Genomic DNA, 26,835 nt, shown 5'->3' with positions numbered 1-26,835 from the left:
GCAGCACGTCTGCCTGCATTGCACACTCTAACTTTTTTAAACTCAGCCATTTATAGTAGCAAACACTCAGTGTACCTAGTTGTATCCTAAACGTGGCTATTGTACTTTTGTCAATTCACATTATTGGAACGTTATTTGCAGCACGTCTGCCTGCATTGCACACTCAAACTTTTTTAAACTCAGCCATTATACTAGCAAACACTCAGTGTACCTAGTTGTATCCTAAACGTGGCTATTGTACTTTTGTCAATTCACAGTATTGGAACGTTATTTGCAGCACGTCTGCCTGCATTGCACACTCAAACTTTTTTAAACTCAGCCATTTATAGTAGCAAACACTCAGTGTACCTAGTTGTATCCTAAACGTGGCTATTGTACTTTTGTCTATTCACAGTATTGGAACGATATTTGCAGCACGTCTGCCTGCATTGCACACTCTAACTTTTTTAAACTCAGCCATTTATAGTAGCAAACACTCAGTGTACCTAGTTGTATCCTAAACGTGGCTATTGTACTTTTGTCAATTCACAGTATTGGAACGTTATTTGCAGCACGTCTGCCTGCATTGCACACTCAAACTTTTTTAAACTCAGCCATTTATAGTAGCAAACACTCAGTGTACCTAGTTGTATCCTAAACGTGGCTATTGTACTTTTGTCAATTCACAGTATTGGAACGTTATTTGCAGCACGTCTGCCTGCATTGCACACTCAAACTTTTTTAAACTCAGCCATTTATAGTAGCAAACACTCAGTGTACCTAGTTGTATCCTAAACGTGGCTATTGTACTTTTGTCAATTCACAGTATTGGAACGTTATTTGCAGCACGTCTGCCTGCATTGCACACTCTAACTTTTTTAAACTCAGCCATTATACTAGCAAACACTCAGTGTACCTAGTTGTATCCTAAACGTGGCTATTGTACTTTTGTCAATTCACAGTATTGGAACGTTATTTGCAGCACGTCTGCCTGCATTGCACACTCAAACTTTTTTAAACTCAGCCATTTATAGTAGCAAACACTCAGTGTACCTAGTTGTATCCTAAACGTGGCTATTGTACTTTTGTCTATTCACAGTATTGGAACGATATTTGCAGCACGTCTGCCTGCATTGCACACTCTAACTTTTTTAAACTCAGCCATTTATAGTAGCAAACACTCAGTGTACCTAGTTGTATCCTAAACGTGGCTATTGTACTTTTGTCAATTCACAGTATTGGAACGTTATTTGCAGCACGTCTGCCTGCATTGCACACTCAAACTTTTTTAAACTCAGCCATTTATAGTAGCAAACACTCAGTGTACCTAGTTGTATCCTAAACGTGGCTATTGTACTTTTGTCAATTCACAGTATTGGAACGTTATTTGCAGCACGTCTGCCTGCATTGCACACTCAAACTTTTTTAAACTCAGCCATTTATAGTAGCAAACACTCAGTGTACCTAGTTGTATCCTAAACGTGGCTATTGTACTTTTGTCTATTCACAGTATTGGAACGATATTTGCAGCACGTCTGCCTGCATTGCACACTCTAACTTTTTTAAACTCAGCCATTTATAGTAGCAAACACTCAGTGTACCTAGTTGTATCCTAAACGTGGCTATTGTACTTTTGTCAATTCACAGTATTGGAACGTTATTTGCAGCACGTCTGCCTGCATTGCACACTCAAACTTTTTTAAACTCAGCCATTTATAGTAGCAAACACTCAGTGTACCTAGTTGTATCCTAAACGTGGCTATTGTACTTTTGTCAATTCACAGTATTGGAACGTTATTTGCAGCACGTCTGCCTGCATTGCACACTCAAACTTTTTTAAACTCAGCCATTTATAGTAGCAAACACTCAGTGTACCTAGTTGTATCCTAAACGTGGCTATTGTACTTTTGTCAATTCACAGTATTGGAACGTTATTTGCAGCACGTCTGCCTGCATTGCACACTCAAACTTTTTTAAACTCAGCCATTTATAGTAGCAAACACTCAGTGTACCTAGTTGTATCCTAAACGTGGCTATTGTACTTTTGTCAATTCACAGTATTGGAACGTTATTTGCAGCACGTCTGCCTGCATTGCACACTCAAACTTTTTTAAACTCAGCCATTTATAGTAGCAAACACTCAGTGTACCTAGTTGTATCCTAAACGTGGCTATTGTACTTTTGTCAATTCACAGTATTGGAACGTTATTTGCAGCACGTCTGCCTGCATTGCACACTCAAACTTTTTTAAACTCAGCCATTTATAGTAGCAAACACTCAGTGTACCTAGTTGTATCCTAAACGTGGCTATTGTACTTTTGTCAATTCACAGTATTGGAACGTTATTTGCAGCACGTCTGCCTGCATTGCACACTCAAACTTTTTTAAACTCAGCCATTATACTAGCAAACACTCACTGTACCTAGTTGTATCCTAAACGTGGCTATTGTACTTTTGTCAATTCACAGTATTGGAACGTTATTTGCAGCACGTCTGCCTGCATTGCACACTCAAACTTTTTTAAACTCAGCCATTTATAGTAGCAAACACTCAGTGTACCTAGTTGTATCCTAAACGTGGCTATTGTACTTTTGTCTATTCACACTACTGCAAATCTATGTGCAGCACCTCTGCATGACAACCTCGTGCTCTGTTTTTAATAAGCTATAATGATAGCACAAAATACTGCCATTTTGTGGCATCATAGAACTGGCTGTTGTATTCCATTAGTGCCCCACTGGTGACAAGCTATTTCTAGCACCTCTACATCACACCCTCATGCACATTTAGCTACGCTAATGTTATAGCAAACTCATGGAATTCATTGCTGCATTTCATAATTCGGAGGGATAGAAAGTCAGGCTTCCTTTAGCTTTTCCTTCTGTTCATAGACAGCATCTCCAAGACAAATTTCCCCTCCACGTCTAAGTGTGGAGAGGCAGCTAGTGCGCATGCGTGTGCCGATGTACCCCAGCTGCAGCATAATTACAGTGTTTCGCCTAGTGAGTATGCTCAGCCTGACTGTGCCATTCCTGACGCTAAGTCTTCATTTCGGGATACAGCGCATGCTCCCACACTAAGTGTGAAAAGCCTCTTTGCACAGGTGCTTGCATTCTGTGCCGGGTCTAAGTCCTGTTTTGTGCCTAGACACCATGCTAAAGCTGATAGTCTTTTTTCAGAGACTGTATTTCATGCTACTGAGCATGCTCAGGCACTTCCTGCATCAGAGACTAGGTCCGGTAATGAACTCTTTGGCCCTGGCCCTGATGTGGGGGTCCCATATAGACCACAGGGCATCAGGTGTCCTCCCAAATGGCTTGCAGAGGCCCACACCTATGACTTGTCACCGCATTATTGATGGTCAGACGATGACTGGTGAGGTGTTTGGGTCATGGCAGCCATGAGGTCATCATTGAAGTTGCGTTTCCAAATAGGACGCTAGTTATGCCACTCATGACGTGTCACTCTGCTTTTGTCTCCAGGAGGTGCATTGTGGTTCACCCTGGTTTGGGGCGGACCCAGGTTATAAAAGGGGCTGGAGCCAACAAGGAGGTGCGCAGTCTTCTATTATGCTCCGAAAGAGCACACCTCCATGTGTTGAACCCATTGCGGCTTTAGGCCAGAGGTAGGCAGGGATAGGGTGGTGGATGCAGGCCACCACCACAGTTGGTAACGCAGAACGGTTAAGACCAGCTCCTGTCCTAACAGTCCTGCTTGTGCAGCCCAGTGGCATTAACAGGCCTGCTGCTGCTGATGCGCCTGCTGTCCACAGGTGTGGCCCCTACGCACACGGTCAGCGTACTCAATGGCCCCTGTGTTGTTAACAGGGAGTTCCTGGGCTGGGTGGGCATGTGGACCCTGTGACGCTAACAGGGCTCACAGTCTCCAGATCCGAATGGCGTCTAACTCGGTTCAGGCTACTATTAGTTTCATAGCCACACAGCTCTGTATCCTCCACCAAACCTTCAAGTTGCCAACCTCTCCTTTTCCAACTGGGAGCACGGTGGACACTGACTGCTGAAGGTGATATATACCTTTCTCTTTCTTTTCTTATTAATTTTTGTTATATAGCGGTCACAGATTATATACCACTTTATCCAAATCTGCCAGTCCCACTGTAACAGATGTTGTTTCTTCAGCAAATGTTACAGTTGTTTAACCACCAAATCCACGGACCCAAATTTTTTTCCCCTTTCCAACACACCTGTTCCCCTTTCCAACAGCATCTGTCCTTTTTCAACTCATTTTGGGATATGACCAAAAGTGCAACTGTGCAGGGACACCGTACTCAACGCCATCTCAGCACAGCAGCCATCCCTCGGTCCCTCCGATGTGGACAAGTAAAAGACCATTTCCTCCTATCCATGACAAAGTGTTGAGATTCACTCTGTGCAGCACTGGTGTTTAGTGGAAAAGTAGATCTAAGATTGCGTACCACATTCTGCAGATACTCCTGTATACGTGCGTCTATTTCTATGGCAGGAATTAGTTCGCCAAATTTTGTCTTGTACCGGGGATCTAACAGTGTGGCAACCCAGTATTCAGGATTACTTCAAATTCATACAATCCGAGGGTCATGTAGGTAGTGCAGCAAGAAGGCGCTCATGTGTCTTGTGCATCCAGGAGGACCAAGTCCTTGGTGTGTTGGTGGCAGAGAGGTGAGAATCGTGCATCCTTCCTCTGCCCTCTACCCACAACCTCGCACAACCGAAATGTGAGCAAGCTCTCACTCATCTGCTGAGTCTTCCATGCCCATCGCCAGTTCGTCCTCCATTTCTTCATGGGCTCCTGCACTTTCATCAACACTTTTTGCTGATACTATGCGCCCTTGTTAATCCCTCTCCCTCACCATGACTGCCGCATAGGTGCCGCTGACCATCTGGACCTCGTAGATCTTGTTATCCCTTCCGCATATGACTCCTCCTGTACTTCCTCCCCTTCCTCTTGTCCCAACACCTGACTCCGAATAATAATTACAGTGTGCTCCATCATGTAGATGACCAGAATTGTCACGCTGAGAATGACATTGCCAGTGCTAAACATCTTCGTCGACATTTCAAAACTGTGTAGCAGGGTGCATAGGTCCTTGATCTGACACCACTCCAGCAGCGTGATCGGCACCACCTCTGGATCAACTTATCCCAGGCTATATGTCTTACCGTATTTCAGCAGGGCTCTGCGGTGCTGCCACACACGCTGCAACATGTGCAGATTCCAATTCCTGCGTGTCGGAACATCGCATTTACGGCGTTTAACTGCCAGACCCTAAGACTTCCGGAGTGATGAAAGTTGTTGAGCTGCTGTGTGCGCACGATGGAAGTGAGCACATAGCGAGCGTGCCCGCTGCACAAGGACATGTAGGCCGTGATGGTGTTTTAAAAATTGCTGGAGAATTCGGATCAACACGTGAGCCATAAAAGGCACGTGTGTCACATTGCCCTGAGGATGGCCCGCAGCCAGGTTTGCATCATTGCCGCACACGGCTGTTAAGTCACCAACGGAGTCCGCTCCGTCAATTTGTACTCCGGTCGCCAGGTGACAACGTGTTCCTTTCATGAATAGTGCTGATGATGGGAGAGTAGTCGATGCAAGCGGCGCAGGTGGACGCAGGTTATGCTCACCCACTGGGCTGCATTACCTTGACAGATGCAGAATCTCTGGCTGAATGTAGCTGGTGGGTATCTCACAGATGAAATACCATCATTCAGCTACAACCAATGGGAAGACACCACACCCTTTTTTATGCCCATCCTGTCTGCAGACCACTGCCAGACATAGCTATGAACCTCTGGTTAATTTTACCCCCAGTTCAGTTTTATGATTTTGTGTGCTTGTTACCTGACTACTTTTCCTGCTTGCTGTTTATGTACCTTGTTGGCCGATACGCATTTCACCTCTGCTTGTTTTCTGATTAAGTCCTGGCCGTCCCATTCTGTTCCTGTTCCTCAATTAATGTTTTGACCCTGCCTGACTACTATTCTCTGTAATAGCGGTGTGACTCACATTTCCCATACATTTCAAAGTAAAACTTTGACCGCCTGATGGCATTGAGCTCTGCTGCCAGCATAGTAAGGAGGTGTGTGGTAGTCCTTGTGCGCAGTTGCAAGGAAGGGTGGCCTGACCACACAGGGTTTGCGCAAAGGTAGAGGACCCACACGAGGTTGAAGAGGCAGAAGCAGTGTATTAACTTCTACATACAGAACAAGGATTGAAACAACTCGTGGGGACGGCAAGACTTGTACAGCAGACCCTTCTCCATCTCTCACCATAGTTTGCCAGTGCCCAGTCAGTGACATGTAATGACCCTGTCTATGCTTACTGGTCCAAGTATCTGTGTTGAAATGCACCCTGTCGCACACAGATTTTCTCAAGGAAGTGGTGATGTTGTGTGCGACATGCCGGTGTAGCGCGGGCATGCTTTTCTTGGAGAAGCAGTGGTGATTGGGCATCTGGTACTGGGGCACAGCGACAGACATAAGGTCTGTAAAATCCTGTGTGTCCACTACGCGTAAAGGCAGCATTTCGGTAGCCAACAGCTTACAGAGGGATAGAGTCAACCACTTAGCTTTGTCATGGGTCGCAGTAAGTGGCCTTTTATTTGACCACATCTGAGGGACAGAGATCTGGCTGCTGTCTGTAGACGGTGTTGAGTAGGGTGTCCCTGGAAAAATGCAGGTTTGTGAGAAAAGTGCAGGCGGAGACATGATGTTGGCTTCATCTTGCCTTCAGATCTGTTCATCTTGTATCATTTTTAAAAAACACAGCAAGCAAGGGTTACTCCAAGCGGAGTCTCCCTTTTTTTCCAAAAATTGGGCCCCACACAGACACCTTATCAGTGGCAGCACTTGTGCCCTAGTTGCAAACAGGATGTTTTGATTTGCATCAAGCACATTCCAAATCCACAAGCATTTACTCTCCCCAGGATGACACAGGGGTAGTAAATTCCTTCTGGATCCATGACTTGTTCATTTTGATGAACGTCAGTCTGTCCACATTGTCACTGGACAGACGCGTGCGCTTATCTGTCAGCACACACCCAGCAGCACTGAAGACACGTTCAGAGACAACGCTGGCAGCTGGACACGACAAAATCTTCGAGGCGTAACTGGAGAGCTCTTGACATTTTTCTAGATTTGAAGCACAAAAGGAGCAAGGCTCCATTTGCAAAGTCATTGCATCGATGTTCATTTGGAGATACTCCTGTATCATCCTCTCCATCCGTTGACTATGTGTCAGACTTGTTGTCTCTGGTGGCCTTGCAAAGGAGGGTCTAAAAAAATTATGAAAAGATTCCATAAAATTGCTGTTACCAGCACCAGATACGGTCCTACTGGTACGGGTAGACTGTTGAAGATGACGAGGCCGTCCCATGTTTGTCAAGTTACAACTGGGAGAATCACTCCCTTCACCTGCACGGTTGTTTGGTGGAAAAGCCGAGCTAAGATCGAGTAACAGCTTCTGCTGATACTCCTGCATACGTGCGTCCCTTTCTATGGGTGGAATTATGTCACAAAATTTGGACTTGTCCCGGGGATCTAATAGTGTGGCAAGCCAGTAGTCATCATCACTTCTAATTTTGACAATACGAGGGTCATGTTGGAGGTAGTGCAACAAGAAGGCACTCATGTGTCTTGCGCAGCCATGCGCACCAAGTCCACGCTGTGTTTGTGGCATAGAGGTGCTAACCGTTCTTTCTTCCTCTGTCATCTCCCCCCAACCTCTTTCAACTGAAATTTGACCAAGGTCCCCCTCATCTGCTGAGTCTTCCATGTCCATGGACAGTTCGTCCTCCATATCTTCATGTCCTCCTGCACCTTCCTCAACATCTCACCTGCTACCATGCGCCCTTGTTGATCCCTGTCCCCCATGGTCCCATGCCTGCCGCGTTGGTGATGATGAACGTCTGGACCTTGGTGATGTTGTTGTGTCTTGCGCATATGAATCCTCCTGTAGTTCCTCCCCTTCCTGTTGTCCCACCCCCTGACTACGAATAGTGTTTAGCGTGTGCTCCAGCATGTAAATGACTGTAATCGTCATGCTGATAATGGCATTGTCAGCGCTAAACATATTCGTCGCCATGTCGAAACTGTGCAGAAGGGTGCATAGGTCCTTGATCTGAGATCACTCCATCAGGGTGATCTGCCCCACTTCTGCATCTCGTTGGCCCAGGCTATACATCATGACGTTTTGCACCAGGGCTCGCCGGTGCTGCCACAGTCGCTGTAACATGTGGAGAGTTGAATTCCAGCGTGTCGCCACATCGCATTTCAGGCGATGAACCGGCAGGCCGAAAGACTTCTGTAGCGATGCAAGTCGCTCAGGTGCGGCGGTTGAACGGCGGAAGTGAGCACTGCAGACAGTTTCCGTGCCCTGGTCAGAAGGCCATCTAGGCCGGGATAGTGTGTTAAAAATTGCTGGACAACAAGGTTAAACACGTGAGCCATACAAGGCACGTGTGTCACCTTGCCCAGGCGAAGGGCCGCACCCAGGTTTGCAGCATTGTCGCACACGGCCTTACCAGGCTGCAGGTTGAGTGGAGACAACCATTTATCAAAATCAGTCTCCAGAGCTGCCCACAACTCAGTCGCTGTGTGACTCCTATTTCAAAGACATGTCAAGCTAAAGACCGCCTGATGCCGTTGCGCTCTGCTACCAGCATAGTAATGAGGGGTGCGTGATTCCTTCTGCGCAGTGAGAACGCTGGTGGCCTGACCAGGCAGGCTTGGGGCGGAGGTGGAGGACCCAGATGAGGTGGAGGATGCAGAAGCAGTGGCGGAACTTGGACAGACAGAGGATTGACACACAAGTCGTGGGGACGGCAAGACTTGTGCAGCAGACCCTTCACCATCTATCACCATAGTTACCCAGTGGCCAGTCAGCGACATGTAACGTCCCTGTCCATGCTTACTGGTCCAAGTATCGGTGGTGAAATGCACCCGTTCACACACAGAGTTTCTCAAGGAAGCGGTGATGTTGTGTGCGACATGCTGGTGTAGCGCGGGCACACCTTTCTTAGAGAAGTAGTGGCGACTAGGCATCTGGTACTGGGGCACAGCGACAGACATAAGGTCTCTAAAATCCTGTGTGTCCACTAGGCGGAAAGGCAGCATTTCTGTAGTCAACAGCTTACAGAGGGATAGAGTCAACCTCTTCGCTTTGTCATGGGTCGCAGGAAGTGGCCTTTTATTTGACCACATCTGAGGGACAGAGATCTGGCTGCTGTGTGTAGACGGTGTTGAGTCGGGTGTCCCTGGAAAAATGCAGCTTTGTGAGGAAAGTGCAGGCGGAGACATGATGTTGCCTTCATCCAAAGTTGGTGCTATCGATGTCTGAGAGAGCTGTACACACTCACTTGTTTCCCCTTCCAAACCAACTGACGACCTACCAAGCAAACTGCCTGTTGCGGTTACAGTGGTGGAAGTTGTGGGTGGAAAAACAGGTGTGACAGCTGTCCCCACAGTCCTAGAAGATGACGAGCGCGCGGATGCACTGGAAGGGGCAGGCGGTGGATGGTTCGCTCCGCTAGGCCGCATTGCAGCACGGTGAGCTTCCCATCGGGCCATATGATATTTATTCATGTGACGATTCATGGAAGAAGTTGTCAAACTGCTGAGGTTTTGACCTCTACTAAGAGAACCATGACAAATTTTACAGATCACATAATTTGGGCGATCTTTTTCTATGTCAAAAAAGGACCTGGCTAGGCAAGGCTTAGAGGCCATGCGACCTGTTGATCCACCCCGAATAATGCTCAGAGGCAGAGTGGTGGCTGAGGATGCAGTTGTAGACGTGCTACCAGTGCTCCGACTGTGTCCAGGAAGGCGCCAGGTTACTTCGACGTCGGTTGCATCCTCCTCCACCGCCTCTGTTGACCTCCTCGAGTGTCTGACTGTGGGTTGACAGTAGGTGTGATCTAGAACTTAATCATCAATTGTTGTGTTTGCACTCCCCTACCCCTCAGACCGAGTTTCTTCTTGCCCTGACCGAATATTTAAGTTGTCATCCCAATCGGGTATCTGCGTCTCATCTTCATCAGTATGTTCCTCATTGCCTATAACCACAGTTGTTGGAAAGGCAGCATTTTGGTAGCCAACAGTTTGCATATGATGAAAGTCAACCTCCAAGCCATTTCATGCCCTTCTAAAAGCATGTAAAACACAGCGAGGGGACTCCAACCACAGTCTCCCTCGTTGCCACTAACTGGGCCACACACACCCCACTTGACTGGCATCGGTTGAGCCCCCTTTTGAAAAAGAAAAAGATGCTTTGCATGAAGCACTCTCAAAAATACGCGTGCCTTTCCCGTCCCCTGGCTGACCCAGGGGAAGAAAAGTCCTCTGAGAGCCATGACTTGTTCATCTTGGTTCTTTTAGAGACACAGCGAGGGGACTCCAACCACAGTCTCCCTCGTTGCCACTAACTGGGCCACACACACCCCACTTGACTGGCATCGGTTGAGCACCCTTTTGAAAAAGAAAAAGATGCTTTGCATGAAGCACTCTCAAAAATACGCGTGCCTTTCCCGTCCCCTGGCTGACCCAGGGGAAGAAAAGTCCTCTGAGAGCCATGACTTGTTCATCTTGGTTCTTTTAGAGACACAGCGAGGGGACTCCAACCACAGTCTCCCTCGTTGCCACTAACTGGGCCACACACACCCCACTTGACTGGCATCGGTTGAGCCCCCCTTTTGACAAAGAAAAAGATGCTTTGCATGAAGCACTCTCAAAAATACGCGTGCCTTTCCCGTCCCCTGGCTGACCCAGGGGAAGAAAAGTCCTCTGAGAGCCATGACTTGTTCATCTTGGTTCTTTTAGAGACACAGCGAGGGGACTCCAACCACAGTCTCCCTCGTTGCCACTAACTGGGCCACACACACCCCACTTGACTGGCATCGGTTGAGCCCCCTTTTGAAAAAGAAAAAGATGCTTTGCATGAAGCACTCTCAAAAATACGCGTGCCTTTCCCGTCCCCTGGCTGACCCAGGGGAAGAAAAGTCCTCTGAGAGCCATGACTTGTTCATCTTGGTTCTTTTAGAGACACAGCGAGGGGACTCCAACCACAGTCTCCCTCGTTGCCACTAACTGGGCCACACACACCCCACTTGACTGGCATCGGTTGAGCCCCCTTTTGAAAAAGAAAAAGATGCTTTGCATGAAGCACTCTCAAAAATACGCGTGCCTTTCCCGTCCCCTGGCTGACCCAGGGGAAGAAAAGTCCTCTGAGAGCCATGACTTGTTCATCTTGGTTCTTTTAGAGACACAGCGAGGGGACTCCAACCACAGTCTCCCTCGTTGCCACTAACTGGGCCACACACACCCCACTTGACTGGCATCGGTTGAGCACCCTTTTGAAAAAGAAAAAGATGCTTTGCATGAAGCACTCTCAAAAATACGCGTGCCTTTCCCGTCCCCTGGCTGACCCAGGGGAAGAAAAGTCCTCTGAGAGCCATGACTTGTTCATCTTGGTTCTTTTAGAGACACAGCGAGGGGACTCCAACCACAGTCTCCCTCGTTGCCACTAACTGGGCCACACACACCCCACTTGACTGGCATCGGTTGAGCCCCCTTTTGAAAAAGAAAAAGATGCTTTGCATGAAGCACTCTCAAAAATACGCGTGCCTTTCCCGTCCCCTGGCTGACCCAGGGGAAGAAAAGTCCTCTGAGAGCCATGACTTGTTCATCTTGGTTCTTTTAGAGACACAGCGAGGGGACTCCAACCACAGTCTCCCTCGTTGCCACTAACTGGGCCACACACACCCCACTTGACTGGCATCGGTTGAGCCCCCTTTTGAAAAAGAAAAAGATGCTTTGCATGAAGCACTCTCAAAAATACGCGTGCCTTTCCCGTCCCCTGGCTGACCCAGGGGAAGAAAAGTCCTCTGAGAGCCATGACTTGTTCATCTTGGTTCTTTTAGAGACACAGCGAGGGGACTCCAACCACAGTCTCCCTCGTTGCCACTAACTGGGCCACACACACCCCACTTGACTGGCATCGGTTGAGCCCCCTTTTGAAAAAGAAAAAGATGCTTTGCATGAAGCACTCTCAAAAATACGCGTGCCTTTCCCGTCCCCTGGCTGACCCAGGGGAAGAAAAGTCCTCTGAGAGCCATGACTTGTTCATCTTGGTTCTTTTAGAGACACAGCGAGGGGACTCCAACCACAGTCTCCCTCGTTGCCACTAACTGGGCCACACACACCCCACTTGACTGGCATCGGTTGAGCACCCTTTTGAAAAAGAAAAAGATGCTTTGCATGAAGCACTCTCAAAAATACGCGTGCCTTTCCCGTCCCCTGGCTGACCCAGGGGAAGAAAAGTCCTCTGAGAGCCATGACTTGTTCATCTTGGTTCTTTTAGAGACACAGCGAGGGGACTCCAACCACAGTCTCCCTCGTTGCCACTAACTGGGCCACACACACCCCACTTGACTGGCATCGGTTGAGCCCCCCTTTTGACAAAGAAAAAGATGCTTTGCATGAAGCACTCTCAAAAATACGCGTGCCTTTCGCCTCCCCTGGCTGACCCAGGGGAAGAAAAGTCCTCTGAGAGCCAGGTCCACATTGTCAGTGGACAGACACGTGTGCTTATCTGCCAGCAGACCCCCAGCAGCACTGAAGACAGGTTCCGAGAGAACGCTGGCTGCAGGACACGACAAGATCCTCAAGGCGTACGTGGCGAGCTCAGGCAATTTATCCAGATTGGAAGCCTAAAATGAGCAGGGCTCAAGTTGCACAATAATGGAATCGATGTTTCTTTGCATATACTCATATATCTGTGTGTCTCCCTCTTTTTCCTTGTCCAGCTGTTTTGTTTTTACATGAGTATATGTCCTTGTCACTTTCCCATGTGTTTGTGTTATGTTGTGAGTTGTTTGTCACCTTTTGGACACCTTTCAGGGTGTTTTCTAGGTGTTTTACTGTGTTTGTGATTGCCTGCCATTGTTTCCTATGGGCTCGAGTTCGGTTCGTCGAACGTTCGACGAGCCGAACTCGAGCCAGACCCCCCGTTCGGCGAACCGCCTCGAGCCGAACCGGGACCGGTTCGCTCATCTCTATCCGAGAGTCCAACCTACTCGTCTCGAGTGCCAAACAAGGTAGTGTTCACTCATCACTAATGATAAGTAATAGCACACACATTACTATACCTATATAGTAACAATACATACAGTATATACCATGCAATGCAAAATAACTACCAACCCCATGCCCAAATAATACCAACATATAGTTCACAAATAACAGCTCCATACAGTACCTTGGTAATAGTGCTCAGATCCCTGTGTCTCAAGTCTTCTACTGCTGATGCACTTGCTGAACGTTATCCTATGGAGATAGTACATTCTCTAAATGAAGGTCCCAGGGTGATAGAGGACCTCTGCCCCGCCATAAGCCTTCCCCCAACAATTATCTCACATAAAACATTTTTAGATTTCACACGCTTGGCAAATGATTACACAAGTACCTGTGTGACTCCTGAATGTACCGGGATACATTATACAGCCTGTGGCGGGTTTACAATGCTGTTTCCATGATATCGTGCACTCACTATATTACAATGCCTGGTACTAGACAAAAGGTCTGTACAATTAAAGGGAACCTGTCAGGACAGTTTTACTACTGAAACTAATGCTTTGGTGGTAAAGCCAGGGTTGCCAGGGCAGTCCATAAAAATTTCCTTTAGCAGTAATGTATATCTATATTCTTGTATTCATTGATTGCATGCTTTAGCATTTCAGAGTGTAACTATCTTTTTTTGTTATTACTGTATATGTCGTTTTCGGTTTTGCACCTGTTCACACTGCATTTTTGGAGTGTCATCAGTTTTTTTTATCTAGTCTACAAAAATGTGTCACTTTTTTGCCCTGTCTATAAAAATATTAGACGTCCATATTTTTTTGGGACTCTGAATGCAGATTATTATGATTGCAATTGTCAGTTTACATTTGACATTGAATGAAGCTGATGTCTTCACATCTGAATCATGGGCTGTACACATGTGTCACCTAGAATCTAAATGGCTTTACAACGTGTCCATGAACAATATTGTCTGTCCTTGATTGTTTGATAAGCCGTCCAGAAAAATAAAAAGTCACGTTGATGGAAAGAAAAAAGATCTGTTTATTGTGGGGCAGAAGCAGGAGAAAGGCAGAGTTGGTTATTTTTGCATGCCTAAAGGGGGCTTTACACGCAGCGACATCGCTAGCGATGTCGCTGGTGAAAGCACCCACCCCCGTCGTTTGTGCGTCATGGGCAAATCACTGCCCGTGGTGTACAATATCGCTAGGCCCCGTCACACGGACTTACCTGCCTAACGACGTTGCTGTGGCTGGTGAACTGCCTCTTTTCTAAGGGGGTGGTTTGTGCGGTATCACAGTGACGTCACACGGCAGTCGTCCAATTGAAGTGGAGGGGCACAGAGCAGCCGCAGGAAAGTGACGCTCACCTCGTTGCCGGAGGACGCAGGTACGGTGTTCGTCGTTCCTGGGGTGTCACACGTAGCGATGCGTGCTGCCTCAGGAACGACGAACAACCTGCGTCCAGCACCAGCAACGATTTTTGGGATTTGAACGATGTATTAGGTGAGTATTTGTGATCGTTAGCAGTCGTTCGTACATGTCACACGCAATGACGTCACTAACGAGGCCGGTTGTGCGTCACGAAATCCGTGACCCCAACGACAGTCGTTGCGTGTATCGGGGCCTTAACCCTTCATAGCATTAAATGGGACGAGTTATGATGAAAATGGTTTCTGATCTGCGAGAAGAGTGTTGAGCTGATACATGTTTGTATTGAAAGTTTCAGAAAAACTTGTATTTTATTGATTTCAATCCCTTGTGGAGTCCAGTGGGCGGTCCTCTCCAGTGATTGACAGGCTTCTCTGTATTGAATCTTTTCCAACATACCAATATGTCATTATGCTTATTTTCTCAATATTAGATAATGGTTGAATCTACAGGACGGACACAGATGTTTTACATTTCTGATTTGACTTCTTTGTTACAGTAAACAGCGCATAAAGCCATATGCGAATGAGGTTTATAAATGTATGCTGTACGAGGAGCAGCAAAGCACCCAGACACTTGTATTGTGATGACACCTTCTGGTCATATTTAAAAACTGCAGATTTTTTGCCTTAAAGTTATACCTGAGTATAGATTTTTTTTGTAATGTATTTTCTTCAGCTTAATTAGTGTATGCAAATGTATTTCATATTGTGCTATGAAGGTCCTCTATGGAACTGATCAAACCTTATTTCCCAGTAGGAGTGGAAACTTGGTACAGATTTCTTCTTCATTTCTGACAGTTTTTGTTTTTGCACCCCATCCTTCATACATCCGTGCAAAACATGAACATTTTGCATGGTCTGTAGTGATGGTGCTTATGTGTGTGCGTGTGTATTCCGTGTGCTGTCCCTGTGCTATCCGTGTGACATCGGGATAGCACACAGACAGCATGAACCTGTATATTTACCTATCCCAGGTGCTGCTGTCTCCCACATTGCTGTTACCTCCAGGTCCGCGGTCAGTGCAGTGAATATTCATGAGCATAATGAGTAGGATCCAGAAGCAACAGCAGCACCGGAGACAGGTAAGTATAAAAATGCTCTACTTTTATGTGACCTGTGTATTCTCCGGTACGTGTCACACTGATGTCACATGGATCAAATTAGTGTATGGTCTGTATGACACCCGAACTGCCCAGCTGCAAACAGACATGTTGTTCTGTGGGGCACATGGACATGCATGTGTTCCACATGGACACATTGTCTGTGTGAAAACACGGATATGTGACCAAGGCTATTGATTTTAATAGGTTTACGTGAGTCTCGGGTACATGTGAAAACTAACATCACAAGTACTGAAGACATGGATGTGTTAAGGAGGCCTAAGACAGTATCCCAAATGGTACAACTACTTTATTCTAGTCAGAGTCTGGAACTGTAGATAGAAAGTAAAATCCCATGCTTTCCTTAGATAATCCTGTCGCTTCCTAGTTTTAAACTCTTCCTTTGTAACATGTTATAATTGGCTGTTATCCCCCTACCTGTCACAGAAGTGAGCATGCATGGACACCATTTAAGCCCAATGAGGCAATTCAGATCCCTGTTCTTGAAATTGGTGGGCAACCCAACGGTAGGACACCCACCAATCAGCAATGTGGGGATGACGTTTTAATAGAAAAATAACCAAATACCATGCTATTTTGGTGGACGTTCCAAAGGAGTAACACACTGGAGCATGCTGCCAGACATTGAGAGGAACGCTGCCAGGTTCGGTGGCAGAGGAGGGGGCAAAGGATGCAATCACTAACAAGCACTGGCTAACACTGCTGCTAGGCACCATAGCAAAGGGGTGCAGTGCCAAGCACAGTACCAGAAGGGGGGCAGAGGAGGTAATCACTGACAAGTGCTAACAAGCGCAGGGGAAGGGGGCTGAGGAAGTAAAGGCTGCCAAGCACTGCTAAGTGCCACAGTGCCACATAAGAGGGTCGAGATTCGTGCTGCCAGGAGCCGCAGCAGATAGGCACGCTGACAAGTACAGTACAGGCAGAAGGGGGCCAAGGCAGTAATCGCTGCCAAATGTCACAACAGAGGGGCTAGGGTGCAGACTGCCATGCAGCGCAGCAGAGGGACAAGTTGCCATGTGCATTGGCCAAAGGGAGGCCAAGGAAGTAATCGCTGACACAAAGGGGTGCCCTGTGCCAGATGCCAGGCAGAGTGGCAAGAGGAAAGCTGCTAGGTGTAGTAGCATCAAAGCAAGAGGCATGCTGCCAGGTGCAGAGGGGCAAGGGGCACAGGGCACGCTGCCAGGCATTGGGGCAGAAGAGAACCCTATGCCAGGTTCCAGGGCAGAGGGGCACGCACCAGGCGAAGGAGGGCTGAGGAAGCGATTGCTGACAAGTACTGCCAGGCACTGCAGCAGGGAGACACTCTGCTAAGGCACCACAGCACTGAAGCGTCCTTCCAGGTGCCGCAGCAGAGGGATGAGGGACACGCTGCCAGGTGCCCAGGCAGAAAGACGCTCTATGCCAGGCCCCAGGGCAGACAGGCATTCTGCCAGATGTCACAGCAGAAAGGCATGCTGCCAGATGAGAATAAACAATTGAGATGGGACAATTTACATTTTTCATTTAGTTGCATAATAGTTTAGTACATTAATATTTGCCCAATAATTATGCACATATAGATATTCCCATAAGAAAGACAAATCTTCACTTTTACTTTCTTAAACATTCAGGTTTATTAATCCTTTGGATTGACGGACAGCTCTGTAGTGGTTCAATAAAAAAATGAATCATCAAAAATACAAATTCCTAATATTTGTGCTCACAGTGTACAAAACAGCTGGAATCTATGGAAGAATCAGATATATAATCCAGAGGAAAATGAGACGTGTCAGAAGAGGCCATGAAGTATGTCTTCCTAAAAAATACAAGATTAAAGACAATTACTACAGCTATGCATTGTATACACTATTCAGCAATATACTGTATAAGGCACAATCGATAAAGAGCAGAGCGTTATAATTAGTACAAACCACAACTAATAAACTTACCAAGAGCATCTGACAAATGGAAAAAATCTATAAGAGAAAAGAACATAAGATGAAATTATATAAAGTATTACTAGAAAGGGATATCCATGTTTATAATTTTTTTTTGTCAAAACAACAGAAAAGCAATTAAAAGTCAATAGTGTCCAACTGTAGCCCTTTGGATCTATCAATTTACTTCTTTTATGGATGTGATATAGTGTAAATAAAGAATTACCCAAATGGATAATAATATATATGATATTGTGATATAAATAAAACCCAGAAACAATAAAAAAAAAGTCATTAGTAGTGATGAGTGAGCACTACCATGTTCGGGTGTTCATTACTCGTAACTAGTGATGAGCGGGCACTACCATGCTCAGGTGCTCGGTACTCGTAACTAGTGATGAGCGGACACTACCATGCTCGGGTGTTCATTACTCGTAACTAGTGATGATTGAGCACTACCATACTGACTGTTCGGTACTCGTAACGAGCAGTTGGATGCTCAGATAGGCACAACTCTAGTATCTAAGTATAATGGAAGTCAATGGGGAGCACAAGCATTTTTCCAGGTAACCTTTCCCATTGACTTCCATTATAATTGGCGACTTGAGTCGAGCCCATCCGATAATCCAACTGTTGGTTACGAGTACCGAGCATCCGAGCATGGTAGTGCTCATTCATCACTAGTTATGAGTACCGAGCACTCGAGCACGGTAGAGCCGACTCATCACTTGTTATGAGTACTGAGCACCCGAGCATGGCAGAGCTCGCTCATTACTATTTACAAGTACTGAGCACCCGAGCATGATAGTGCTCGATCATCACTAGTTACACATACTGAGCACCCGAGCATGATAGTGCTCGATCATCACTAGTTACGAGTACTGAGCACCCGAGCATGATAGTGCTCGATCATCACTAGTTACACATACTGAGCACCCGAGCATGATAGTGCTCGATCATCACTAGTTACGAGTACCGAGCACCCGAGCATGGTAGTGCTCATTCATCACTAGTTACAAGTACCGAGCACCCGAGCATGGTAATGCCCGCTCAACTCTAGTTATAAGTACCAAGCACCCGAGCATGGTAGTGCTCACTAGTAAGAAAAATTGTTCATCTTAAATTGTCTGATATTGTAACTGTCATCAAAGAATAGGCCAGTTTTGCATGAACAAAAGGATATGGGGTACAAGTGAAATATAGTTGCAAAGGCAACTATTTCCTTGTCAGTCAGGTATTTGAGTAGTCATTTCTCCATCTCAATAGACATTCAAACATATCACTCTGCAGAGCATTTAATCCCTTATCTACTCATCAAACAGGAACTACGTTTTGGGCACATAAGTGATTTGTCCCCCCAAACCATTTGTTGATAGAGCAGAGATCATTATTGTCTATGTCATGTAAGAGGTCAAATAGTCAAGAGATGGATTTTACAGACAGTAACAATAAGCTCAGACTACCTTTTTCTCTGTTCTCCTCTTATATCTATCTCCACAGAAATCCCACCTCTGAATCTCCACTACTATTTACTTGTGATGAAGTCTGATTTATATGAACTTACCTTTACAAATTATAGGCCCGAACTCCAGAACAAAAACTCGGTCATCAGTTACAGCTCTGCGAGGCTGAGGTCCAGAACAGACCTGTAACAGAAACAGTAAAAAGATGGAAATAGATTTTACATTATAGAAGTTGTCTTACCCTATAAAACACTTTAGAATTAAGCCATCTCAGTGGTCAACCAATATCAATGGGAGAAGCACCATTTGGTAGTACAATCTTCCAGCAATTGACACTGTTCAGCATGCTGGCCATTCTAAGAAATGGTCAACAATGTAATACATATATGGACCTTTGGCTAGAATGCTAGAAGTGTTTTGCAGCTAATTGTGTCTAAATTAATCTTAATGTTGTAGGGTCGGTCCGGGGTTCTGCTGAGGCTGGGGGTTGTAGCCGTGTCCCTGACCGGCTCGCTAAATGAAACAGGGAAGGTGTGTATGTTGGGCCTGTTGTAGAGCTTGCTTGTGGAGGTGGTGTTTCTGTTACCTTTGTGGCAACTTCTCTTCTCACTAAAGCAGAGGTGGACTCCAGGCTTTCATCCAACATATGAACTTTAATAATTCTGTAAACATGTTTTATTCCAGAGGAAAGGCACAATTTCTTTACAGGACGGTTCACACACTTCCATATCAATTTCCTTACTACGGCTGTCACAGAGCCCCACCGGCTTCCTGGAGCTCCGGACATTCTCACTGCAGGTTTGGACATCTTGGCTAGACTGATCCCCACTTCAGGAATCCCTACATCCGTGTTCACGGCGGCTGCCTCTTGGACTTGGCCCAATGCTTTCTGCATACCATTGACATTCTGCCTGCCCCTGATCTGTAGGAGTGCTCAATTCTTGCTCCCAGAAACCGCTCTGTCTGTACAGCTCTCTCCTTCTTCTTCTTCCCAATACAACTAACTGTCCTCTTTCCTCCCCTCCTCCTTTTTCTGTCACCGTGGGCAAGGCTATCTCTCTTGCCCCAGCAATCCCACCACTATCCCTTTGTGCCTGATACTCCTGTATCTAACTAGGGGAGTACAGCACCATCTTGTGGTAGCTGGTGGAACTGTGACATGCCCTATACATTCCATACACATTGTTTAATAACACATAGGACCAATAGCACATTAATAGACAGGTACAATATAAAAGGATACACAGTAATATTACAGGTCTTCAGCGAGGCTTGAAGGGGTCAGGTCACCCCCCTACAATGTTATTCTCAGACAAGGAATTGTCCGGCGCATGGCACAAATCAGAGGTATAATGAGGATGGAAAGGGGAGCAAGGCCCTGATGATAGGGAGTGGTGTTCAAGCACCTCCTGACACTAACCTGTGTCTGACCTCTGAGCTTCCCTAACATCTCTATACATGTTCTTCCCCTCTTTGCTGCCATGTGACTAGTCCCTAATTGTGCCTCCATTTACCATATCTAGTGCCAAGACCGGTGAGTGCACTAGACTACATGACTGCTGTAATAAAACAAAGGGGAAGGAAGATAGACAGGGAAACAAAAGCAACAAAGTATATACTCCAACATCCACAGGTGCAATCAAGCACCAGGGTTGCAAGAAACAGGACTCTATCAGCTACAAGAATCTTCCTCACTCGAAGGTGGTCAGTTTAGAATTAATCTTTATAACTGGCATCATATGATGGACACATGTGACTATGTAAGAGGAAGTGAGTGATCCCAAACCGGCTGCACCAGAGATAAGACAAATCAGGAGCTATCAGCTGCACCAAAAGAAACCAAATACGTTTAAAACCCAAAGTCTCACAAGGCAATGTATGGAGATAAGGTATGCACACCAGTGACTATGCAAGGGGAATACATGTAATAGCAGAAACTGCTGTGTGAATACTGACATGACTTATCTCCATATAGTGATGTTTTTTTAGGTTTTTGCACCCAGTTCAGACATAGAATGGAGTTCCAAACGTTATTCCTTATTTGTTAGTAGTTTTTCGTTTGAGAACCCACCCCACTCACACCTATTGCCAATCCACATGATACGTATATATAGCCTTGGTCTCAGATTCCCATACACGGTAAGTTTTTTAACTGCATGAGAGGACACACACAAGCTAGGGACCCCAACGTAGAGAAATACTTTGGCGTAGTGTTGGGCTCTGTTGCATTGATCAATTCAGTAGCTAAATTTCTCTTGATTGATATATTCATGGCAGTAATGCAGGTTCCATTTTTCATTCTTACATATAGCTATTGAATTTTTCATGTCAGTATTCACACAGCAGTTTCTGCTATTACATGTATTCCCCTTGCATAGTCACTGGTGTGCATACCTTATCTCCATATAGTGATGTTTTTTTAGGTTTTTGCACCCAGTTCAGACATAGAATGGAGTTTCAAACGTTATTCCTTATTCACAAGGCAATGTGACTGTCAAATCACAAAGCGGTCATAAGACTAAGTACAGGAGACACTTGTGACACTAGATTATGGCATCTACTGTAAATTTTTAGGAACAGGGCCAGGTCCCCATCACAGTTACCTTTTACTCCTTTGAAGCCCTGTCATGGGTGTTTCTTCATAAAAGATCGCTAAACAATTCAATGCAGGATCCTATTGCTAGAACACTACATATTTTCAGAAAAAATATAGTTTAAAAAGTCATCCCTTCTCAATAATATTTTCCAGTTAATTGACAGTCTATAAAAATGTTCACACATGGTAGAGATCTATCAATCAATTGGAGAGGGGCATGGAGAAGCCAGTTAAGGACCTCATTGGCGTAGTCAGGTCTCTCCTTAAACTGTAGTCCCCAATCTAGTGACAGGTTTCTTTAGGTGTCTGGAAAGAGTTGAAATATCAAAATGTGAAAACTGCAATTTACCAGCATTCTTGGCATATTTACAGTTCTTGGTACAATGTGATTAATGCCTGCTTTACACGCTTCAATAAATCTTTCAATCCGTCGTCAGGGTCAAGTTGTAAGTGACGCACATCCTGCATCGTTCGTGACGTATTTGCGTGTGACACCTACGTGCAATCAAGATTGAACGAAAATACGGTGATCGCATACACGCCGTTTATTCCTCATACATTGGACGTTTTGTTGTATGAATCTAGTGAATTGTAACGTGTGACATCCCTCATACGATTTTGGTGTCTGATGCTATGTGCGCAGGTGTGCGCTCTGCACCGCAGCTTAAAAAAGGTCTGCTTCAGAGCGCAGCTGAAAAGCTGCGTTCTGAAGCGCCTCACAATGTCTGTCATGCACTAATCTCTGTCAGTCCGTCACTATCTCTGTCCCTCTCTCTCTGTCCATGTCAGTCTATCCCCCTCTCTCATATACTCACCGATCCCCGATCCCCGGCGCTGCACGGCGTTCACACTGCTCCGGCGGCTTTTACTGTTTTGAAAAAGCCGGCCGCCCATTAAACAATTTCGTATTCCCTGCTTTCCCCGCCCACCGGCGCCTATGATTGGTTACAGTGAGACACGCCCCCACGCTGAGTGACAGGTGTCACACTGCACCCAATCACAGCAGCCGGTGGGCGTGTCTATACTGTGCAGTGAAATAAATAATTAAATAATTAAAAAAAACGGCGTGCGGTCCCCCCCCCAATTTTAAAACCAGCCAGATAAAGCCATACGGCTGAAGGCTGGTATTCTCAGGATGGGGAGCTCCACGTTATGGGGAGCCCCCCAGCCTAACAATATCAGCCAACAGCCTCCCAGAATTGCCGCATACATTATATGCGACAGTTCTGGGACTGTACCCGGCTCTTCCCGATTTGCCCTGGTGCGTTGGCAAATCGGGGTAATAAGGAGTTATTGGCAGCCCATAGCTGCCAATAAGTCCTAGATTAATCATGTCAGGCGTCTATGAGACACCCTCCATAATTAATCTGTAAATTACAGTAAATAAACACACACAGCCGAAAAAATCCTTTATTATAAATAAAAAACACAAACATATACCCTGGTTCACCACTTTAATCAGCCCCAAAAAGCCCTCCATGTCCGGCGTACTCCACGATGGTCCAGCGTCGCATCCAGCTCTGCTGCATGGAGGTGACCGGAGCTGCAGAAGACACAGCCGCTCCGGTCACCTCCACACAGCAAATGAAGACAGCCGCGCGATCAGCTGAGCTGTCACTATGGTTACCCGCTGTCACTGGATCCAGCGGTGGATGCAGCGGTGGCCGCGGGTAACCTCAGTGACAGCTCAGCTGATCGCGCTACTCACCTCAGTTGCTGCGTGGAGGTGAGAGGAGCAGCGGTGAGTAGCGCGATCAGCTGAGCGGTCACTGAGGTTACCCGCGGCCACCGCTGCATCCACCTCTGGATCCAGTGACAGCGGGTAACCTCAGTGACAGCTCAGCTGATTGCGCGGCTGTCTTAATTTGCTGTGTAGAGGTGACCGGAGCGGCGGTGTATTCTGCAGCTCCGGTCACCTCCATGCAGCAGCGCTGGAAGCGACGCTGGACCATCCTGGAGTACGCCGGACATGGAGGGCTTTTTGGGGCTGATTAAAGTGGTGAACCAGGGTATATGTTTGTGTTTTTTATTTCTAATAAAGGATTTTTCGGGTGTGTGTGTTTATTTACTGTAATTTACAGATTAATCATGGAGGGTGTCTCATAGACACCTGACATGATTAATCTAGGACTTATTGGCAGCTATGGGCTGTCAATAACTCCTTATTACCCCGATTTGCCAACGCACCAGGGCAAATCGGGAAGAGCCGGGTAGAGTCCCAGAACTGTCGCATCTAATGTCTGCGGCAATTCTGGGCGGCTGTTGGCTGATATTGTTAGGCTGGGGGGCTCCCCATAACGTGGAGCTCCCCATCCTGAGAATACCAGCCTTCAGCCGTATGGCTTTATCTGGCTGGTTTTAAAATTGGGGGGGACCGCACGCCGTTTTTTTTAATTATTTAATTATTTATTTCACTGCACAGTATAGACACGCCCACCGGCTGCTGTGATTGGGTGCAGTGTGACACCTGTCACTCAGCGTGGGGGCGTGTCTCACTGCAACCAATCATAGGCGCCGGTGGGCGGGGAAAGCAGGGAATACGAGATTGTTTAATGGGCGGCCGGCTTTTTCAAAACAGTAAAAGCCGCCGGAGCAGTGTGAATGCCGTGCAGCGCCGGGGATCGGGGATCGGTGAGTATGAGAGAGGGCTGCTCAATTCACTTACTCAGGGGATTAGCGGTCACCGGTGAGCCCTTCACAGGTGACCGCTAATCAGGACGCGACACAGACAGAGCCGCAGCATGACAATGAAGTCGGGTGAGGTTCACCCGAGTTCATTCTGACAGTGCGGCTCTGTCTGTGTCTGCTGTCAGCGGACATTCAGCTCTGCTACATGGCTGTCTGTGTCTGCTGTCAGCGGCCATGTAGCAGAGCTGAACGGCAGATGACATAGTAAAACCGCATCCCTACACATCACACACGCTTGGCAAGTCAATAAATAAAAAAAAAAAGGGTGCCCAATGCATACGTCACAGAACACATGATCTAAAGGATCGCACACAAAATTGATCAATTTAACATAGACTACTAACGCACGTGTGACAGCAAATGAACGACCTACGTGCAATCTCATTCAATCGCATATGCAACCTGGGCGTGTCACATCGCATACGAGATCGCATACCTAATTGTAAGGTGTAAAGCTGGCTTTACTCCTATAGATCTGACTCACCGGTTTGCACGTTTGTCTTTTGCTGTCACAGAGGTTGATCTCACAATGTAGATACACCAGATTATGATCTCCAACAAATTTGAACATCTGCAGAGAAAAGCGTCCTTGTAAGGAGACTCCATTCTCCAGCACCCTGATGCTCGCGTCTTCTTTATTAGGACATCTAAAAGAAATGAAACACTGTGAGAAGTGGCTGTCACAGTTTTTTGTATTCTGTAAGCATAACCTATATTAGTTTATTGGTTATGTCCAACGAAATGGGAATGTCTGTATGGTCAAACATCAGATAAGGTTCTTTAGATTCTGCCAAAATAATACATTGCTTCAAGGGAACAAAAGTAAAAAAAAAACCCAAAAAACATAAAAAAGTAAGTAAAGATGAGTAACAATGAAATTAAAGATCAGACACGACTAGATCTGTTTATTAACCGTGAGCAAACAATGAAGCCTTCTACTGAAAGAAAGTTGAGATCTTGAAAACCAAGTATCCAATTTTTCAATAAAAGTTACACTTGGATTCAGCATCCAAGTGCCAGTATGGTGTTGTCTTCACTTCATATAAAAAAATCCCAATGGTTGGTTCCCTTTAAATATGACATTACTAAAAAGGCTTTTGCACGAAGTATTAAATAAATTTCAGTAAGTGTGTCAAATACTTTTTCTCTGCGTCATTTCACTTTATTACGCATCACTAAATTTATGGATAGCTATAGTTTGTTTACTTTATCTGTGTGGATTGAATGGGTTGTTACCGACATCTGGTGAGAAATTCAAAACAATAGAACCTTTAGAAATATATTTACATAGAAAATTAGTGACAAGTTCAATACTTATTTCACCTGCTGTAAATAATGTTGTGGGTAATATCCTGCTGACAGATTTCCTTTAAGTTAATACAATTTTTTTCGCACTCTACAATAGAGGAACTATGCAGAAAAAAACTGTTTTGAAGATCAAGTTGATCTCAACAGAGATAAGGACATGATGGCATATCTTAGAAACATATTGTCAGTTTTCCTAATAGGAAAAATCTTTTAAAAAGATCATGTAAAGTGATGTGATGCAAGATGTATTACACCTTCACCAAAGTCAAATGTCTAGAGTAGACTGCAGGAAGACTTAAGCGGGCTTTACATGCTGCAACATCGCTAGCGATGTCGCGAGCGATAGCACCCGCCCACATCAATGGCGCTTCACGAGGTGATTGCTGCCGTAGCGAACAATATTGCTACGGCAGCGTCACATGCAATTACCTCTTCACCGACATTGCTGTGGCCGCCGAACAATCTCTCCTTTAAGGGGAAGGTTTGTTCGGTGTCACAGCGGCGTCACTAAGCGGCCGCCCAATAGAAGCGGAGGGGCGGAGATGATCGCCTGGAATATCCCACCCACCTCCTTCCTTCCTCATTGCCGGCAGCCGCAAGTACGATGTTGTTCCTCGTTCCTGCGGTGTCACACATAGCAATGTGTGCTGCCACAGGAACGACGAACAACCTGCGTCCTGCAACAGCAAAGATATTTGGGATTAGAACGACGTGTCAACAGTCAACGATTAGGTGAGTAGTTTTGATCGTTAATGGTCGTTCCTGCGTTTCACACGCAACGACGTCGCTAACGAGGCCGTATGTGCGTCACGAATTCTGTGACCCCAACGTCATCTCGTTAGCGATGTTGTTGCGTGTAAAGCCCCCTTTAGTGTTGATTGTGGTCATAGTGCTACTGATATTACTAAGGCCAATGTCTTCCACTGATTATTCCTCACCTCTCCTTAATGATGTAATATTTTATAGGATCATCTGCAAGTTTTTCAGGTGTAGCATAACAAGTCTTCATCACCATGACGTAATCTGAAGGTTTATGGCCTTCTAGAAACACTTCCACATACAGTGTTGATGATGTTGAGAGCACCACCTCCTTGTCTTCATATGTGGACATATAACTTTGGTCCTTATACACTGCCATGTGTGCCTTGAACTCCCCTGCACCCTCAATGTGGAAAGATATAGAACTGTAATGAAAAAAACACCGATTACAACAAATATATAAACTTCTTGTTTTAGCAGATCTCATCCCATGGAACAGAAAT

The 26,835-nt window shown here is 46.0% G+C and overlaps 2 protein-coding genes across 2 annotated transcripts in view; both read right to left on the bottom strand.

The window, feature by feature from the left end:
* The window catches only part of LOC142245348 (uromodulin-like), a 33,985-nt gene extending 20,663 nt beyond the window's left edge, over nucleotides 1-13,322 (bottom strand). Inside the window, exon 1 of the mRNA XM_075317990.1 lies at nucleotides 13,231-13,322. The gene's annotated coding sequence lies outside the window, so the exon portion shown is untranslated. The remainder of the gene's footprint in view (nucleotides 1-13,230) is intronic.
* A 3,895-nt stretch (nucleotides 13,323-17,217) lies between these two features.
* Nucleotides 17,218-26,835, bottom strand: part of LOC142246678 (uromodulin-like) — a 31,125-nt gene continuing 21,507 nt past the window's right edge. Inside the window, exons 10-14 of the mRNA XM_075319742.1 lie at nucleotides 26,512-26,757; nucleotides 24,750-24,912; nucleotides 19,083-19,164; nucleotides 17,531-17,557; nucleotides 17,218-17,243 (exon numbers count right to left, since the gene is read on the bottom strand). Coding sequence (XP_075175857.1) covers nucleotides 17,218-17,243; nucleotides 17,531-17,557; nucleotides 19,083-19,164; nucleotides 24,750-24,912; nucleotides 26,512-26,757 — 544 coding nt within the window. The remainder of the gene's footprint in view (nucleotides 17,244-17,530; nucleotides 17,558-19,082; nucleotides 19,165-24,749; nucleotides 24,913-26,511; nucleotides 26,758-26,835) is intronic.

This window comes from Anomaloglossus baeobatrachus, chromosome 7 (genome assembly GCF_048569485.1).
Source record: "Anomaloglossus baeobatrachus isolate aAnoBae1 chromosome 7, aAnoBae1.hap1, whole genome shotgun sequence".
Classification (NCBI taxonomy): Eukaryota; Metazoa; Chordata; class Amphibia; order Anura; family Aromobatidae; genus Anomaloglossus; species Anomaloglossus baeobatrachus.
The sequence above is the reverse complement of the archived record's forward strand: the minus strand, read 5'-3'. Positions and strand labels throughout refer to the sequence as shown.